General features: G+C 32.2%; 1 protein-coding gene across 1 annotated transcript; it reads right to left on the minus strand.

Annotated features, from left to right (window-relative positions):
• Nucleotides 1–525: 525 nt before the first annotated feature.
• LOC128241106 (MAM domain-containing glycosylphosphatidylinositol anchor protein 1-like) lies at nucleotides 526–18,621 on the minus strand. Its single transcript, XM_052958084.1, has 7 exons — nucleotides 18,587–18,621; nucleotides 9,689–9,740; nucleotides 4,602–4,916; nucleotides 3,750–3,992; nucleotides 2,656–2,943; nucleotides 1,870–2,154; nucleotides 526–839 (listed from the first exon to the last, which is right to left on the minus strand). The coding sequence occupies exons 1-7, from the start codon at nucleotides 18,608–18,610 to the stop codon at nucleotides 526–528; spliced, it is 1,521 nt and encodes a 506-aa protein (XP_052814044.1). The 5' UTR covers nucleotides 18,611–18,621.
• Between the last annotated feature and the right edge of the window lie 1,472 nt (nucleotides 18,622–20,093).

Raw genomic sequence — 20,093 nt, forward strand, 5'->3', positions numbered from 1 at the left:
TACTGTAACGTTCGTCAGCGGCTTAACCACGGGAGGAACTGAAGTAAAAGTTACCTTATCATCACTACAAACACTTTTACTTTTACAAGTCTTCATTCTAAAGACCAATAAAAGACATCGCTAAGAATAAAAGAAAATACGCGCGCACTCATCAGGAACTCTATTTAACGCTATTCTGAATAACTGCATTTGTTATTATCTGCATGCGCCGAATCGTGGTATTGGATATATTTATATAGGTGAAGAACAAAGAAACCAGCCCTAGTGTCATATTTATGAAACATTTTAGAGAAAATGTTGAATTTAGTGAAATATTTCAAATGTTATACAATAAAATTTTAGAAACCCTTTTATTTTTCACCAAATTTTTACATGTATGCATTATTATTTATATTATTTGCTTCCTTACTTTTAAAATTAATGTTTTATGTCCCTAAATCATTTTTAAGCATGCTGAGAATTTAAGTTGGATTTGTTTCAATGAGTAAAAAAAATGTACTATTTATCAATGTCAAATCTTAAAAATCAAATTAGACTGATTTCAGTATTGGACTTGCATTGCACATCAACGTAAACTGTATTGCTACTGGCGCCAACGACTGCGTCATGTCCTGTGGGTTCCATGTTGTTCGAAGCTGTACATTTGTAGTATCCAGTCTGTTTTCGATCAATGTTGGCGAAAATAAGAGTCTGCTCCATGGAGACTTTGGAACTATCAGACATTCTTTCCCATTGAAAGTCGTTCTTGCTCGGAACACCAGCAGTTATTTCACAAACCACAGAAACTGTGCCTTCTTCGATTACTGTAACGTTCGTCAGCGGCTTAACCACGGGAGGAACTGAAGTAAAAGTTACCTTATCATCACTACAAACACTTTATTGTTTAACAAGTTTATATTTTAAAGACTTTTATTTTATATTTTTTTATTTCTTTTTATTTTAAAGAAAACATCGCTAAGAAAAAAAGAAAATGCCCGCGTTCTCATCAAGCGTTATTATGAATAAATGTTATGTTTAAGCGTTTGTTTATCTAATTCATTTTCCTTTGGACCTTGTAACTACACAGGCTCTTTTTTGAATTTCCAACTACTAGGCTTTCCCAATCAGAAATCTTTGTATTATTCAAATTGTATATTATGAGAGCATTTTAGATTTAAGTCATACTTATGTGTCCCAAAAAGTTAATAAAGATGCCATCTTACTCCCAACTAAGATTTACGAAAATTAATTCAATTGTTTTGATATACCAAAAAGGATGAATACATGTCGAAAGCAATGGTTCTTATGAAGGAAGCCGAGATAAATTTAAAGAAAGGTGCAGAAAACATGATATTTCTACATTATGAGACTATAGTAGATCACAGTAAATCTTTTAGCATTTACCAACCATTTAATATTTTAGCATTTTCAGCTATTAAAAACACGGCTACAATCGTGTAATCAGAAATTAACATTTTCAATAAATGCATTATTTGGTAAGTAGTTCAACTTGCATCACTCAAAATTAATGTTTGTTATGCATGTATATGTATTGATTTTGAATAAGAATATCACTTTAATTTCAGGTCATGTAACTCTTATTACCCCATTGCAGATTACTGACTTGTGTTAGATTGAAGATCTCGGCTTTCGGTTTTATTGTTTGGAATATGTATATCAGGTACGAAAAATAACGCGCTAGTTATCACATATTATCAATGAAATGTGTTTTGGTTTCAGCTGAACGGGCTATTAAGTAGAATACTTATATGAAAAACAACAGAAACAAGCTCAATAGCAAACAGTTTAATCACAGGTTAAACGCCAAAGACAGAACACAAACACAAGAAGACATGCCTCTTCAAAATACATAATGTGAAAGTTACTTACAAAGAACTTTGACCTCAAATGGCGACACACGTCTTCCTTGCGTAGAGTTTCCAATTGTGAACTGCATGCTGTTTTCCATGGTAAAGTTTATAGTTGTTGCATTTTGAACGAAAATGCGTAGATCTTGTCCAGATTTTGAAAAAGAATATCCAGACCACCAGTATATTGATGGCGGATTGCTATCACATAAACAGCTAATTGTGATAATTTGTTCTCGTATCGCAGATACGGTGTTTGTCGATATGGCAGTTTCTCCCAAGTGGCACTGTGGTTGATCAGGTGGATCTATGTTAAAACAAAATCCATTATATAGAGGATAATTGTTTTCGTCCGTGATCGGTATATATATTTCACCGAGTGAGCACCAAAGTTTATATTTCAAAATCTACCTTCGGTTGTCAAGAGGTAAAATAAGTTGTGATTACACAGAAATAAACAATAGTTCTTTAATATATGCATTAAAAGGATAGAAATAGATATTTGATTTTTTTTTGAAAATTAAACAAAATTGTATGCGAACGTTTAGTCAGGGCGGAAAATATGTCGTTGAAATTGTATCAAAGTCTAGTACATGTTGTCGAAGAGAGCGGGATAAAAGTTAATAATAGTGAAAAAATAATTTGTTCTATGTTTGAAACAGTGAGATATCATTATGCTTCACTGATGTATCACTATGTTTATAACCGGGAAGCATAATTAATATTATTATTAAACAATAACAGCATCAACAAAGTTTCCAATTAATTCAATATTAAAGATTAATAATAGAAAAGAGGATACTCGTACACTGCACATCCACTGTGAGATGCATATCCTGTCTGAGGTAAACGGACTGTTGCTCTAGTGGAATCAATCTGTTCTCTGCTATTATCCTATATCTTCCAGAGTGCGTTCTTTTAATGCTGCTTATGATGAGGCGAGTAGATTGTCCGCCTCCAGGATGTATCCATGAAAAGCTTGGCAACGGATTTCCGTCGCTGGTGCAGTTAAGGCGAAACTCTGAGTCTTCTCTTAGTGTTACAACAGAGGACAAGGCTGATCCACCAAATCTGCAAACGGGTTTACTTGGTCCATCTAAAAGTTAATACATAAATAAGATTTTTGAAAGGGGCAGCAGATACCATCTGATGCGTTGCATTTACTGCACAGCTTTAAAACAATAAATCAGTACTCGGTATGAAATACTATTAATGTAGTATTTCTGACAATTGTGCATTACATATTGCATCGTCTCATATATTGGTGTGTTTTTCTTTTCCATTTTCTATTATATGCAATAAGGAGGTTAATACAGACAGTCCCGGAGATGGGCGGCAATATGTCTTGTGTTTTGTAAGTGTCATTCTAAATGAGTTATAATGTATGTACCTGAAAGAAAAAAACATTATTAAGGTATCGTATTTCATTTTCAAATCAAAACTACTGACAAATTTCATTTGCTGAATTGCACTGATTTTTCTCGAAGAATATCTCACACAGTAAGACAGTATTATTGTTGTTTTTTGCGCAGCATGATGGAAGAATTGTTTTATTTTGTACGATGTTCTAAATACAATTTTGATATGGCTCACTCGATAGATTGCCTCTTTCAATGTACGTAAACATGCATTATATGTAAGGTCGTATATGCGATTGAAATTTATAAATCATTTTATTACACGAACTATTTATTTTAAGGATTTTGCGTCCAACTCACTTAAATCCAACGTCTTAACATACAGTTACATTATTGTTAGCTAATTATTAATCACGGAACGTTAGTATGGCATCGTCCCTTAAAAATATTAATTCCAGCGCATTTAAAATTTAATGAAAATAACACATACAAAGAACGTTAAGTCTTGGTTGATTATCAGATGTGAGTAATTGACCACCATTACTTCCTCGACAGAGGATTCGCTTGTCCTGGTGTCTTTTCTGGAAGGTGTAGTTTAGTGTACTAGTAGTGACGTCTTGTAAAGAATTGGACTCATTGCCAGATGTGATTTGCGTGGAACCCAGATACCACGATATTGTGGCCACCGGACGACACGTTGACGTAACGCACCGGAAAATCTGTGGGACATTTTCAATTACCGATATAAGGTCAGTCTTTGGAGTTAGTGTCACTGACTTAATGTCCACTGAAAAACAAAATACAAAATTATAATGCTCTTGAAACAATTCGGAATAAAAATGCTCATATTTTAAGGGCCCTCCACCATGAAAAATTTGTTAAGAAAGGCCAAAATTTGAATGGTTCCAATGTTAATGATATATGTTGTTCTCAGCAACAATGTTTTTCAAGAGTAAACAAATTCTATAATTGTGTTTGTCAATAGAAGTATGATATAGTTGCGGCAAGCTTCGAAACAATTTCCAATAAAGTTCATGTTTCGACTTACTTAAACCACCAGGAACATAATTTCAAGTGTACAAAGAGAGCTTGACAGTTTTAAAGCACTAAGAAAGGCTTAACCTTGTTTATCTGATTTTTCTAATTGGATAAATATGTCTCATATTTACAGGGTCACACCCATTTCAGCGCGAAACACCACGCCAACATCGAAATCATTTAAATATGGGGCTCTCACCCTCAATCACGAAAATCGCTATTTAATAAAATTCTGTGCATCTGGTATACATTGTATATCACGCACTTTGTGTTTATGTTGTTTTAAACCTGTTAATTAATTAATGTTTTGTTTCATATAGAGCTGTTGTCAGGAGTGGAACAAAAAGTATTTAGTTACCTGCATGAGTAATATGTATTGTAGAGTCCTGCCAAAAGGTATCGAATGTGAGACATCGATATAAGCCTGTATCGTTCACTTCAAAATTGTTTATCGTTAAGGTGTATATGTCGTATCCAACAGGCTGTAAATTGATTTTCAAACTAAATTTGCTTTCATTTGATGTCGAACATCCCACTTCTTTTCTGCATATTCCCAAACGGTTTTCATCTCTCTGAAACTCAACCGCTGAAACGCTTTCACTTGTGTTGCAGGTGAGCGTTATAGTACCATGTAGTTGTGCATACTGTTTGTCGGATGTAAATATCAAATCACCTGAAATCGTATATTAAAACGTTTAAGACTATCGACACATATCAATGCAATCCATATCAAGTCCTACATGGGTACATAGCCTAATATCAGCTTTGCATACTATGAACACTTTAAACAACTTTATTGTTATTACTACCTTTGTTTCAGTTCAACATACTGAACAAAAGAAAGTGCTCCAAGTCATAAATTATCAAAGAAGGTTGAATAGTTCTTTGACACTTAGGTGAGGCTTACGTTTAGAATTTAACCCTACTTGATTTATATATATATACTTATAATATTTCTTCATATAATTTGATTGTTTACAAAGTACATGATTGTTATATGATACGCAACTGTACGTGACAAATATAAGTTAAATAGTTTGCCTAACGCTTGTTTGTCCATCCTCAATGTCAATCTAAACACTATTTAGTACTAATTTAACGTGCAAAATACTAATTATTAATAGTCATTATAGTATAGCTGTCGTGTCTCATATTAAAACTTATTATGTTATTATTGTATATATGTATAATTGAATTATATTTTGATCATGTAATGAGGAATACGATTGAGTTAAAATTACTTAAATTAATGTATTGAATCTTGAATCTTGAATATTTAACGTTACTTAATATAGATTGGTAACGGCGATCTGTTTCGTTACAGGTCTAGGTTAAATGTCCAAGACCAGTAAGCTCAAAGTTAATAAATATAATTGTTTTGAAAGTAACGAATTTGTTGGTTAGAATTTCAAAGCATAAAACAAATGCAATCGCATTTTAAGGTGAGCATGCCTTAAGCTTTAAGTACAACGTAAACAATAACTGGTAAATTAGGACCAACAACTAAAAACTCTACATAATAATTTATTTTAAAACTTTGTCGAAAAATGACCAATTATAATGAAAAAATAGACATATCTTGTATTTTCTGATCCTTTACGTTTGATTCGCCTAAGAAAATGGGTAAATTTTTCGGAAATATTTGTCTTTTAGCGCTAGCAATATTAGTTCGCTCTCGTACTCATGGGTTAGGGACTGGAGAAGTAGGCGTTTTTAACGCCTGTAACAACCGGCGTACCAGCCTTGTAATTGTTTAACTGAACCTTATAAAGAGTATTAACAATGAATCGAATTATATTAATGTTAGTTTGTATCATTTGTATTTTAATATGCTGATGGCAGGAAATACAATTATTTTTCGTATTGTTTAAACATTCATTTGGCAATATAATACGCACAAAAGCGTTCAATTCGTAAATTCAGTGTATAGCACTCAATTTGACCCGACAACTAATTGTCATGGAATAATAAAATGATGAATGCATGTTTAGTCTTTACATCTAAATAGTACGCACTCGGGTCAAGGAAAATGTTCCCATAAGGTGAAATTTCCAAATAATGAGAGGTTGCAAAGGCATATTCCTGAAAATATTTATGCGAAAATCTACATAAACAAGCTCAGTAGCAAAACATAAACATAAACGCTGTTTAATGGCACTGGGTAAACGCCAAAGACAAAGAACATAAAAACAAAAAATCACAAACAAGAAACATGGAAGAACAGCACAAAACTCAATAAACAGTACATTGCAAACATACTATATAAAAAACTAGGTATGTTTATCAAGGAGTGGTAGGTACCGCCTTGGAATGGTCAGTAAAATATAAATTTACTGGGAGGTTTACTTGTCATTTCCATGTTGAATAGAAATTTAAATAATTTATTTAATAATTGGTCAAATCGCTATGAATATCAATATCCAAGACAACTGCATAACTAGACTGCTTTACTATCAACCGTTTTGTGGAGTTTTGTGCTGTTCTTCTATGTTTCTTGTCCGTGATATTGTGTTATATGTCTTTGGCGTTTGCCCAGTGCCACTAAACCGGGTTTATGTTTAAACCTTTTGCTACTGAACTTGTTTCTGTAGCTTTTTGCATAAGTATTTTTATGTATTAAACCATGGCTATGACTCTCATATCACCAGTGAGTAAGTAATCAACAAACGACCAGGATAAGTAAATATTTATATATATCGATACTGAATTGAAACACTGAAATCGTTGAGGTGTACTTTTTTACAATTCTGTTCACAGGCAAAAAAATGAATCCGTAAATATTTGGCCCCAAACTGTAACCGATGATTGCTTGTCATTGCCTGCGATAAGGTAATGTGGATTGATGAATTTTTAAAACATTAAGCTAGTTTTTTAACTGATAAACTTATATGTGTAGGAAATATGAACATTGCTTTCATCTCACAAGACATAGTGTATTGCTAGTGTTTATATACTTAAATGAAACACCGGAAAAAGACGTTTTGACTATTTGTACTGAAGGCTGAGTAAAGCAGGGTCTTTGAGTCCACACATTACCATTATATGCGTTATTTTTAACAATTATATATCCCTCGGCTCCTCACAAAGATTATTTTGCGATATCTGCTTGCGTTCAAATTCACATTAGATTGATAAGTGTGTCGACATGCGGCATACAACCTTAAAACTCTTGATGGGCCATAATATGTTTTCGATCAATCCGATATGCTACACTGGTTATTTTCAGAACTAAAAACCTGAAGTGTTTTTTTTAGTTGGTCAAAGTCCGGACACAGTTGAAACAAATACATAATGTGCATTAATTTTCAAACAATTTAATTTACTATAACTTCATGAATGCTTGTCGGAAAATTAAACAAACCTAATATGCACAAATACTAGCTATTGACGCCGCAGTTTCTGAGAAGTTTTCGGACACGATTTGAATATAATGATTAATAAGGAGCTACAGTAGTAATTTGTTAGGATTGCTTATCTGATAAATACACCCTACCGTTCTGAGAAAAAGATTAATATTTTTTAAACTAATAAGTACATGTGAGTCAATATTGAAGATACAACTGAACCTAAATCACAAGGAAAAGCTTAGCCTCGCCATCGAGCCAATTAATCTAGTGAGTGCTATCTATATTTGGTGCTTTATTTTAAATATGTTAGCTCTATGTTTTGTGGTTTTAGTCAGTATTTGTTTAATGTGTGCATCTATATACAATATCAGAGCCCGGGGATGGTGGTTGTCAACGCGATTGATTTGTACAAACGTTAAAAAAGACATCAATTGTTTAATGACAAAGGGACGTTAAACAAGTTACATACAACGTCATCATCATAGTGCATATGCAAATATATGTCATTGGACACAATTAACCGCGAGACAAACCCAATCCTGACCTAGTAGGTACGATATTTACGAGCAAGATACATGTTTTATGTGTTACTATAGAGGATACTATGTTGTCTGAAATAAAAAGAAAATCATTGAAATTAAAATTTATTTAGTATACGGGTTGATAACCACTTGATGGTATTTGATGGTATTAGCGCAAAATGATGGAAATGATGAATATGCTGATTGTGTCGATCAGTTAAAAAGATCATTCAGAGCACACTATTACATTTGACTCGTCAGATAATGATATTTTAAATGTTATCGAGTGGGTTCAATTTCTGCTTAGACGCTTTTTAGGGCTATAAATAAATGTTTCTGTTTAGTAAATGATTATCCTACTGAACTCGTTTTACTAAGGCATATTAAACTTTAAGTCGTTCCCTGGTCCTGTTATTTTGGTGTTTTAATTCCAATTCACCATAAATACAATACATATTATTTTAATATTTACAGGGCGATCACACTTTCTAGCTCTTTTGAAAAATGAATAACTGTAATATTAAATAAAAGATTCAACAATGGGAACATATTGCGAAACCGTTTGTGCTTTGCACTTTTTGATTCAAAAACAGCTTAAACGTAAGAAAATAAGTTATATTTCTTTAAATAAAGATTGCAGGTGTATGAGATTTCGTCAATCAGTTTCTTCTTCCGTTTCAATGTTTGGCACTCTCCTCTCCGCCAGTTCCATCAGGCTGAAATTTCCTGAGCAGTTCCACTTATAGACCTCAGAAAAACACTACCGTCCTCTTCATTAAACACTCTTCAGTTCACTAACTGATAAATCACTAGATCCAAGTGTGCAAGTATTTTGGAACACTTAACACAAACACGAAGGGTTGTAAGTTATACATAATGCATGCTTGTATTACCTAAATAACCAGGCTGTAGGTTGATTTATAACAGTGGGAAAAATAAGTAAAAGATCGATAACACGTATATGAATAAGTAAATATACGTTTAAACAATTCTACACCAGTTGGACGTGTTTGACCTGCCAGATAGGTAGTTTAATTGGTTCATTATAACAGCTACATTGACTTGTATTTTTTCTGTGAACGCGGATGTTGTCTGGGCCAGTATTCAACACGATGTCGCTAGAATTATCTCCGTTGCAACACGTCTTGTGTCCTTTTATCAATCTATATTTCGAAACCGCCCTTGGACCACTTAAAGACTGTTGTTTAAGTCAATGACTTCACCGTACTTGTCGTCCGTGATACTCTTCCGTTGCTCAACTCTTTTCTTCCGTCTACTATCTCTTCTTAGAATGCCTTTCGCAATATACACATCGTATACCCGGTTACACGTGTATTATAAAAAATGATATATGGCATTCGCTTTTTTAAACCAAAATATTACAATATTGTTGTTTTATCTTCAGGTTTAGTCATTTCAATATTTGTGTGCTGACTAGTCTGTCACCATTATGCAAAGAGGACCTCAGTGTAATGTTATACATCTTCGAATATGTTTATTTAAATGCATGTAGTTCATACATTTGTGCAATACATTAATGCAAATAGGAATGTAGCCAATACGTAAGTATAAATTACCTTGCGTGACGGCAATCGTCAACAGTAAACAAATGACGTTCCATCGGACTACCTAAAATGATAATTAAAGTACTAAGATATTGCAAGCAGTGCAAGGAGTATAGAGAGGAAATATATATATTTTTTAAGTAAATTTTTAGCAATTATAATGCTACAAAACGTTTCGGTTAAGATATATTATAAAACATTAACAACCTTTTATAACTACCAGTTAAAAATTGTATAATTACAAGTTGCTTTGGTAACGCTAAGACGACAAGCCCAGACCTCACTCACGATTTCTACTATATTGTCCCCCCCCCTTTCCCGCCGCATCTGGTTGTGGGGGCATTAATTTGGGTGAAAGATGAACATCATTTCCCCGTTATTGTGATTAAAGTGCTGTTGTTGAAATACAACTACTGGCAAGGGTACCACAGCGGCAATACGAAAACCAACAATATTTGTACGGCTTAAAAAGCATACTCACTTATGCTTAAGTATTTGTTAGAATGATTGAATAGTCCCGTCATTGCACAATGAATCTTCACAAAAGCCTGCCAGAAATACATTGTTCACTCATAATAAGATAATTGTTTTGTTCCATTCTGGTATGACTGTATATGTCCCTCTCCAAAAGGAACTTGTTACACAATTGATGTGTATTGTTAATTTGTATATATTTCCATAATTCCTTTGTCATTATAATTGTGCAATAAAGATTGTTACGGTTTCGGTCAATTTTAGATATTAATATGATGTTCATGATGTTTAAGAAGAACTATTAATTTTTTAAAAAGGGGTTTGTTTTTCTAAAATATAAATGTGTATTCTTCTTTTTTAATTAAGTGTCAATTTATTTGTTGATTATACAGTTGTCTTCGCAAATAATGAAGAATATTTATTGTATTCATCGCTGATTTGGATAACTTCAGCAAATTTTGAAAGTTATGTAGATAAATCAAATATATTAGTAGTTGATAATAGACCGAGACCGGAATGAAATATGTTTGTGCTAGATCAAGCTTGGAATTATAGAAACATTTTAATATCTAAGAGTATTTTTTTAAGTTGAAGATGCCAAAATATGTGTTAATAATCAAGCAAGGAATGCCATATTTAGCTTATATCTTCCAATGAGAATCTTAGATTTACCTATAGAGTGTTTAATGAAACTATGTCTATGACCAATTATGTTATTAAGTTGTGAAGTGTTGGTGACCGAAGACTTATTTTGACCAGTAATAGTAAAATACACACGGATTGTATGACACAAACATTAAAAATTAAAAAAAAGGTTTTTCCATGTTATGCTATATACATAAGTTAATTCCCACTAAGTATTGCTTTTAGTGATATAATTCGATTTTAGTAACATACATAACATATATTTTACATAATGTTTGAAATATATTTTATGAGATATCAATTAAAATGATTTTAAAAGTGTCTGCTATAAAGATGTACTCCAGAGGTGATATTGGTATATGTAAGAAAATGCTTTATTTTTGTTCTGATTTTAAAGAAAAAAAAAATTTGTGGAAAAGGCAACATCAAAAAAAACAATCGTAATTGTTTAAACAAAATAATAAGTGAAAATAAATATTAAGTCAAATAAGGAAAAATTCTATAAACGAAGAAATGTTCAGTTGCCATGAAAATAGGAAACAATTTCGTGTGATTTTGTTCCATTTTAGGGCAAGAACCTAAAGTCTTCCGTTTCGTTTTGCCAAATAGCTCTCTTTTTGTTTCCTTTGTTTGAGAAACTTAACAAAGCTCCCAATACTGGAACATCGAAAGTTATACTACATTTATAAATATAAAATTTGATAAAGGGAGAAAATGATAAGCCTCACTCTCGGAGTTTGTTACTCTTTAATTCCAAACAATATATTTTTGAAGGTCATTTTAGTTCGAATATTGTTCCTTTAATTGTGACCAGATTTTTATATTTAAACAACATTTTGACTTATGGCAAAATCTTCTTAATGAATTTTACAGAAAGCTTCTTAATCTATTATCGATGGTGCGATAAAAATAATTTAAGTCTCATTATGTAATGTAAAAAAATATTTTTGTACATATATCCAATCCACTTCTCTAAACCTTTTTGAATTTTGTTAACACCCAGTTTGATCAAAAGTGAGTTTATCGCTATTATAATTAAGAAGATTTTGTTTTTAACATTTTAAACAAAACAATTATACTTACAGTCATTTTCAAAGAATCGTTCAATTAAAAGCTGACTATATTCAACTGAAGGGAGGTAATCAAATAATAATTAATGACTCATGCAATCGGGGATTTTGCACTAAACGACATTGATTATTTTCATTCGAAAATGCTTGCATCACATCAATTTAAGAAACTTAAGGAGCTTAGCTTTCTTCATGTGAAAATTTCATTTGAAAACCTTAAGAAGGGTCAGGTTTTATTTACAAAGCACTATGCTACGCCCATTTATCTACCTTATAAGCATTGAGCTATTTAGCGGTCCTTTTAAGGATTCCCCTATTTTTTATATTTGTTTTAATAAATCACCGTGGGGTCCTTGCGATTTTATCAGACATTATTTGGGACTCAATCATATGTATATACGCACTTTTAAATGTGTTCTCTAATTATGTTAACCTAGGTCGGACTTGGCCTTTTAATAGATATATTTACATACTAAATGCGTGAATTCATTTTTCTATTTTACTTCTGGTTTGATGAGCTTTTGCCCTTTTTTATGGTTAATCTAATGTTCCTATTAGAGTCTGTTCGGGGTTTTACCCTTAACATTTTATCAAGCAATATATCATTAGTAAAGGTTGTGTTATATTATGCATATCAATATTTAAACGTTCGTCTTTCCAGCCAACTGGAATGCAAAAAATTAATACATGGTAGTTTCGAAATTATGGAAGATGTAGATCATATTATGAATTTCTAAATTTTACAAAATCGCAATTTTTTTGTCTTCTTATATCATAGAGGTGACCAATTAATTTTATATCTCGCCTAAAGCAGGTCTTAAAAATTAGGCTTTCTAATAAATGTAATATACTAGTAAATCCGATGTATTTGTTTCGGATGAGAATTCGAATTTCGGTCAAAATTTATCAATGTACAACCTTAAAGTATATCTCACAGCAAAGAGTCTTTCATTATACTAGAACACCTTTTTTAATTTTGATTCTTAAGACATTAATTTCAGTGATCTTGAAGCTCTTGTAAATGAAACGTTTTCGAATCAGTTAGAGTGTTTTCATTAAATTGACATGTTAACATCCTGCTTTTAGAGTATTTATATCTGCAAACATGTCAGTCATTTTAATTCCGCCCCATTCAAAATAATTAATTAATGTTTGTCTACATATATAACCAGGTTTCCCATTCCAAATGCAATTAACCCTTTTTCAATTAAGACCTTTAAAGATATTATCTGGTGCTTTTTGAAGACATGTCAAGGGATGAAATGTGTGTGACAATGCATCCACTTTGCCAACGAAAATATTTGTTTCATCTATCTATCTAAGCATGAGTATAATTCAAGCACTTTGGGGGAAAAGATAAAGTCAAATGTGGTTTTCTTTTATTCGTGATAATCATTCCGAGAGTAGATTCTGTATCTGATGTCTATGTAAATTCTTTACCTTTGCAATAAACAGCATTATTGTCTTTCAGAAAACCAATTTTGTAAACATTTATTTTTATTATTTAGTTTAAGACCAGATTTTTCACTAACTCTGTCACAATTTTTGTAGGCTTTTCAAATGACTGTATTTTTAGAGGTAAGTGAGGCATTGATACTTTTACTTAAGTTGTTTGATCATACGGCGATAGATAAAATATATATGGATATGATGAACAAGTAAGGGGAAAGTTGGCAGCGTTGTCATACATCTCTTTCCACTAAAATGTGATATGAATAAACGGATTAAGGGATTTTGGCATAAACTCACTCACAATAATTAAAAGTTATCTTCGATATTATACAAAGTACATTTTAATGAGTCCATTTGAATAAAGTTAGGTAATCAATACTTATTGCAAGACATTGGTAAACATATATCTGATGAATGTGGGTCAAGCCTTTTATAGCAAACCCAGCACTATGACTTTGAATTTCACTACAATAACAACATAGACTGGCGTACTTGATTTAGCAATAACCAGCACTATGATTGTGCCAAAGAATCTGTTTAAATCTTGTTGAAATATCACTAAAAGATCAATCCAAAAGATTTAAAGTAGTTTACCTTTTCTAAGATTTACAAATCTGATCATTTGTTTAAGGTTTTTATATTTCGTTTCCAGACATGTTTACTGAACCCTTTATATATTTTGTTAAGTTATCGAGGTTTGTTACTGTTTACTCATGTTTCAGTTCAAACATTTTATAAGCATTTATCAACACACTTTGATAAATGCATTAATTTTCCAAATGTAATGATATGGTAGTCATGTACTATATCTTAATTTAAAACGTACTTGTCTTAATGGTGCACTAGGCTCGATTAAATGACCTTTATAGTGTCAAATAATAGGTTGTTGTCCTATAAAACTTTGTGGTGCTCATGTTGTTGTTTTATTAGCTCATGTGTTTGATATAAAACGATAACCTACTTTCTGTTTTGTACTGTATATTTATTCAATGTATAAATTTAACCCATAAACTAACATCATTGATTAGGGTGAACTTAACAAAAGCCTCAATTGATAGTTCTTTGTCGGGTTTTATAACCGACAGTGTCATAGCAAAAGGACGTTTTTCGTGCCTATAAGCCTATATTTTGCCAAGTCATGCCAAAGATTAGGAATAATATCCGTATGTTTTTTCAAACAGCTGTTATTTAGTTGTGACTTAAAATACGGTCAATATAAAATTATATTAACATTTTTCATACATTTTACACAAAACTCATAAATACATAAACATTAATAATAAAATCGAATAAAAATGACATATCTGAGAAATTGTAGAATCACAATTGAATTGCCACAATGTTTGCCTTAAAGGTACAAGACACCGATGATATAATTGCAAGAAAAAAGAAATTGTCAAAAACTTTATTTAAACAATATACTTTTCAAAAGAGCATTTTAGGATACATAAAGTTTAATCATTATCAATAATTAAGGATTTTCCGAGGAACTTATAAATTAAAGGTAAACAATTGATCCATGCAAAAAGCAAAAATATTTTCTACAGACTTTGCCTTGCTTTTGTAACTTTTTCATCCTGCTTGTTCTAGTGTAATTGCTTTTATCATTTGTAGATTAATGCAATTGTTATAATTTGATGCATAAGATGAATGACAAATGTATAAAGTAGTAGGTGGTAAAAATGCGTTTGACGTACTGAAGTTGCCACGGAGAGGCAAACGTTATGTACAGGTGGAGGGGGAGGGGGGGGGAGGGGGAGGGCATGGACAGGTCAGGTCAGTTGTAGAATAAAGCGTGTTCTAATTTACCTAAGGGAGGTCAAAAACGTTGAGTTTAGCGAATGAAGTGCTGATTATTATTGAATATCGTTGAGTTGGTCAGGTCCCTGGAGTTTTTCGACTCAAACATTTGTATTTGAAGTGACACAGGCCTAATAGCAGACAGTTTGTCGAATAGGTTGAGTTCTTGTGCATGATATAGGTGACTGGTGAAGAAGAAATGGTAGGTGTCCTCAATTTCACCACATTGACAATTAAGGCTATTGATAATGGTTTCAGAGAACAAATGTTCATTAAGATTACTTAAGTGCATCCGCAGACTGACATTCGTGGCACTTAATTTGCACACTCATAGTAGAAATGAGGAACTGATTTTTTATTCTTGTTAAGATTGTACTTGAAGGCAGGCAAGGATGTAGAGGAACGAACAGTTACCAGAAAAGCATTCCATGAGGATATTGTAGATGGCAGAAATGACATCGATTACGGTTGACATTAACAAGAAATATAATTGGGGAGAGTGACGCCAATATGTTTATGAATAATAATTGCCTCTATTTTAACATTATTAAGATAGGTGGATTAGACTGTCTGTTTGTTTTTTCGACAGATGAGAAGTGATTCTGTTTTGCAGGATTGAATAATACAAGCAACCTTTCTGTCCATGTCACCATTTAGTTGCTGAGCAGCAAAAAGGTCATCGACAATGATATGCATAGTATTTTCACTTTCAAAATAACGTACAAATGATCGATATCATTTATATTGACAAAAAGAGTATGGTTCAAAGAATTGAACATTGCAAAGCAGATATTGAAACCGTATCTGACATTGTGTCTGACACGACAACGCTCTGTTGTCTTTAACATAGATAATCAGTAAGCCATACTAATAGGTAACTGGAAATACCACTTTCTCGAAGATTGAAAAGAAGGCCATTATGCAATACGCTATCAAAAGTTTTTGAGGTGTCACAGAATACTGCTCTTAATTTTTTTTCTTCATCTAGAGCAATGCAGTAAGAATGATATATAGATAGTTAGATAGATATATAGTATAAGTTGATTTACAGTTCAGTCCTTGGTAACAAAGCCTGACTCAAATGGAGTAAAGAAGTCAGTATGACAAAGAAGTTGAACATGTGGTTATGCAAAAGTGTTTCTAGTACCTTATTGCCACTCATTAGGCATATGAGACGGTACTTACCGTCAGCTTAGGGATTTGACTTTTTAAGAATCGCGCAGACATGAGCCAGTCTCCACTGGTTAGATACCTTTCCAAGACGATGAGAGTAATTAAAAAGGCATCGAAGGAGATGGGAAAGTTGTGTTGCTATCTCGCTTAGAAAATAGCTATTAACACAGTCCGGTCCTGTTGCCTTGGCAGATTTAAGGTTCCTGATCGAGTCAAGAGCATCTGGATAAATTAAAATCCTTTATAGAAAAAAACATCAAAGACAATGGGAATAGGTTTGTTAGTAGAGTAAGAAGGGTCTGTGGTCGGAACAAGTTATTAAAAAATTGCCTTTCGATATTTGATTCGTAGATTAGGTGCCATCGTGGATTAGAGGGGGGATGTGCTAGGATACCTGAGTAAGACGAGTACAAATTATAAAGTTTTCCAAAGGTCTATTAAAGAGAAGGTATTTCCCTAAGTTTCGAAGCATGCATTTCATGTGTATGCTTGGCAGTTATAATAATATGATTGACATGGTTATGTATCGTCCTTTAAGCTCACCAGTGATGAGCATTTTTTTCTACCGTCTGGCTCTTCCGTTTTGACGGAGTTACTAACGAATTGCCTTATACAACCTCTGGGTTCCTCAGTGCGAATCTTGTTTTCTTTGACGATATACATATGTCAAACAAAATCATCAGTTGATTAGCGAAATTTTTAGCGTAGATGACGATATTTGTGTTAAAAACATTTACATCAAGTCAAACGATGACAGAAGCGATCGGGGTTTGATGTAGAAACCTTGTGAACTTTTCGTTTCAATGTTGATCTGACCGTTTTGTTGAATTTGCATTTGAAATAAAAATGAGTAACGTCACGGTTGACTTGTGACAGATTTAATTGTTAACATACGGACTATATCGTTTATACAAGTATAAACTGCCAGTGACACTGAGTTGGTAATGTATCCAAATACATATGAAGTAGAATTGGGAGGTATGTTAAAAAAACAGTTTTTGCACGTTTTTCCAAATCGAAATTTACTGGGCTTGTCTATTACGCAAATCTCACTAATTTAGTGTCGGTATATGAATGTGTACTCACAGATGGAAATGATTTAAACTGGAAAACCTTATGCGCTTTTTGATATCTTGGAAACTCAGATAAGACAGGAACATGATCGTTGCGTTTACTCTTTTAATCATGTACAATTATTTAAATTTGGCCTCCTCCTTTTAGTTCGATTTGACAAAACTATGCATAGTTTGAGAAAATACTGTATTTACCTTTGTTGGACCTTAAGGTGTCTAGAACCTTGAATATACCGTTTATTTCATTAAGCACCAAATGAATCTTAACAGTCGCCCTTCAGTGTGGTGATTCAAAATATCTTTAAAGTGACTCTCTTATTCAAAAGCAATACATACACTTGTATAACAAACATAATTATTGACTCAGGAACCTTTAACTATTTACTAAATAATGCATTTATGGAAAATATCAACTACTGATAACAAGATTGTATCCGTAAATTTAATAGCAGAAAGCGCATTTTTTAAATGATTGGTGAATGTTTAAAGATTAACTGTAGTCTACTATAGTCTACTTTAGTCTCATAAGGTAGAAACACCGTGTTAAATGCTCATTTCGTTCAATTAAGCTCGATATCTTTCATTATAACCATTATTTTTAACAATTTTTCTTCCTTTTGGAATATAAAAACAATATAATTAATAGTGGTAAATCTTATTTGGGATTAAGAGTGCATCTTTAAAAGATTGACAATAATATTTATGAAGTTTATTGTTCATTTCAGTGAAATACTTAAGTTGATTTTACTTTTCAAACTACGTTTCATACTAAGTTACAATCAATAAACTCATTAGACATGTGCAATCGTATTGGGTGTAACGTAACTGTAATCCTCCTTTTAAGGACCATTTCCAGTTGTTATCATCATTGATTTAAAGCTTTACTTTCGAAAATATGATTATGTTTTTACGAATAAATGCTGAAATTAAACTAGCAGTGGAGATTTTATAACATCCTTTAAAATTTTGCTATTCAGAGATTTTGTCGAAAAATTTTTTTTCATAAAAACGGTATCAAATAATATTATTTATAAATATTAATAATACATTTTTCAATTTTAGCATAAATAGTAATTTACTTTTTTATATATAAAATATGTACACCTGTATGTTGGTAACGAATCTATTCATGATTTCAAATACTCCAACTGATGAAGGCTTGATCATTCAATACAAACAGTTTGAAAGCCCCTTTTTTAAATGTAATGATTAAAAAAGATTACCTCCATAGACATAAAATCCCTCATAGCTTTTCTAAACAAACATATCGATGAACTTTAACAACAAGGAATCCGGTTTAAGTTTTAGAGCGTGTACTTCGCTAAACATCCGTTCGTTTGAAGTGTAATAAGGCCAAGTTCAACTGAATGTATGTTTGCCGTAAGGTTCCAGTTTCAAATCTACCTACCAGGCAGAAGAAAACGGTGAAATAAATCCCAACCACTTCGTCCGAAATTTAACTTGTTCGTGTCCTGAGAAATTATAATTAATCCATTTTTCGATATAGCAGGTTAAGAGGCCATGTTTAGAGCCCCCTATCTAAAGGTTATCGTCTAGAGCAATGATAAATAACAGTTAAACTGATAGTCAAATAAATATGAGTATCAGTAGCATTAGCATTAGCAGCTGCAGCAGTAGAATTATCAGCAGCAGATGCAGCAAGTACAATGACAAAGTTCACTTTTAATTAAGGTTAGTAATATTAAGTTATTAATAAAAAAATACTATTATTCAAAATGAATACATACACAATTCATGCATACCAAACATACATTTTGACTGATACCTTTAAACCTTTAACTACTTACTAAATCATGCATTTATGAGAATATTAATGTCAGAAAATTTAACCGTGTACTGAATAGCAGAAAGCGTAAAAAATAATTAAAAAATAAATAAAAGAAATAATGATTGGTGAATTTTTAAAGGTTTACTGTGGTCTTCTATAGTTATATAAGGTAGAAATACCGTATTTAATGCCATTTCGTTCAAACTCGGTATCCTTCATAAGAACTATTGTTTTGACATATATTCATCATTTTGGGAATATTTAAACAATGTAATTAACTATGGTAAATCTTATTTGGGAGTAAGAGCACATCTTTAAGTTAAGCACTTAATAACTGTTATCGTTTGCTAAACATTAAGGCTCTATTCTTATCATAGTATGCCATGGCTTCACCAGTAACGGTTATATATGCAACTATTGTTATAAAGTTGTAAAAAGCGGCATTTCTGATTTATGGCGGAATCGCCAGAGATGAATCATATTGTACACCGTAACGGTGGAAACACCAGTACTAGTTTGTAAGTAAATATTATTATGAAGTTGTAAAAAGCGGCATTGCTGATTCATGGTGGAATCGCGAGAGATAAAACGTTAAATGTAAGGTGTCATCACCAGTACTAGTTTATATTTAATATTGTTATTTTATTGATTCATACGAATGCAATAAGTCATAAGCCATGAGTGTTAACCAAATTAATTTATATGAATAATTTATAAATTATTGTTTTGTAGAAACAGTTTTGTGAATACGCGTATTTAAGCAGATGCACAAGGATGACACTTTACCAGAATACTTGACGGGCAAAGTGGATTTTCTCCCGTACCGATTACAGAAGTGAATGGCCTCAAGTGTTATTCTTCAATACGGAAGTAGTTATTTCAGTCAGAATACAGGATTTTTTACGGTTTATGGAGAAGAATATTTTGCCTGCTAAAATTTT

The sequence above is a fragment of the Mya arenaria genome, chromosome 7 (genome assembly GCF_026914265.1).
Source record: "Mya arenaria isolate MELC-2E11 chromosome 7, ASM2691426v1".
NCBI classification, from domain to species: domain Eukaryota; kingdom Metazoa; phylum Mollusca; class Bivalvia; order Myida; family Myidae; genus Mya; species Mya arenaria.

Excerpts from the sequence above, each read along its gene's own strand:
- LOC128241106 (XM_052958084.1), bottom strand. The coding sequence starts at position 18,610 with ATGAGGGATTTTATGTCTATGGAG. Across the intron at positions 4,917-9,688 it reads GACGATTGCCGTCACGCAAG|GTGATTTGATATTTACATCC; the intron begins GTAATTTATACT and ends ATACGATTTCAG. Across the intron at positions 3,993-4,601 it reads AATACATATTACTCATGCAG|TGGACATTAAGTCAGTGACA; the intron begins GTAACTAAATAC and ends TTTGTTTTTCAG.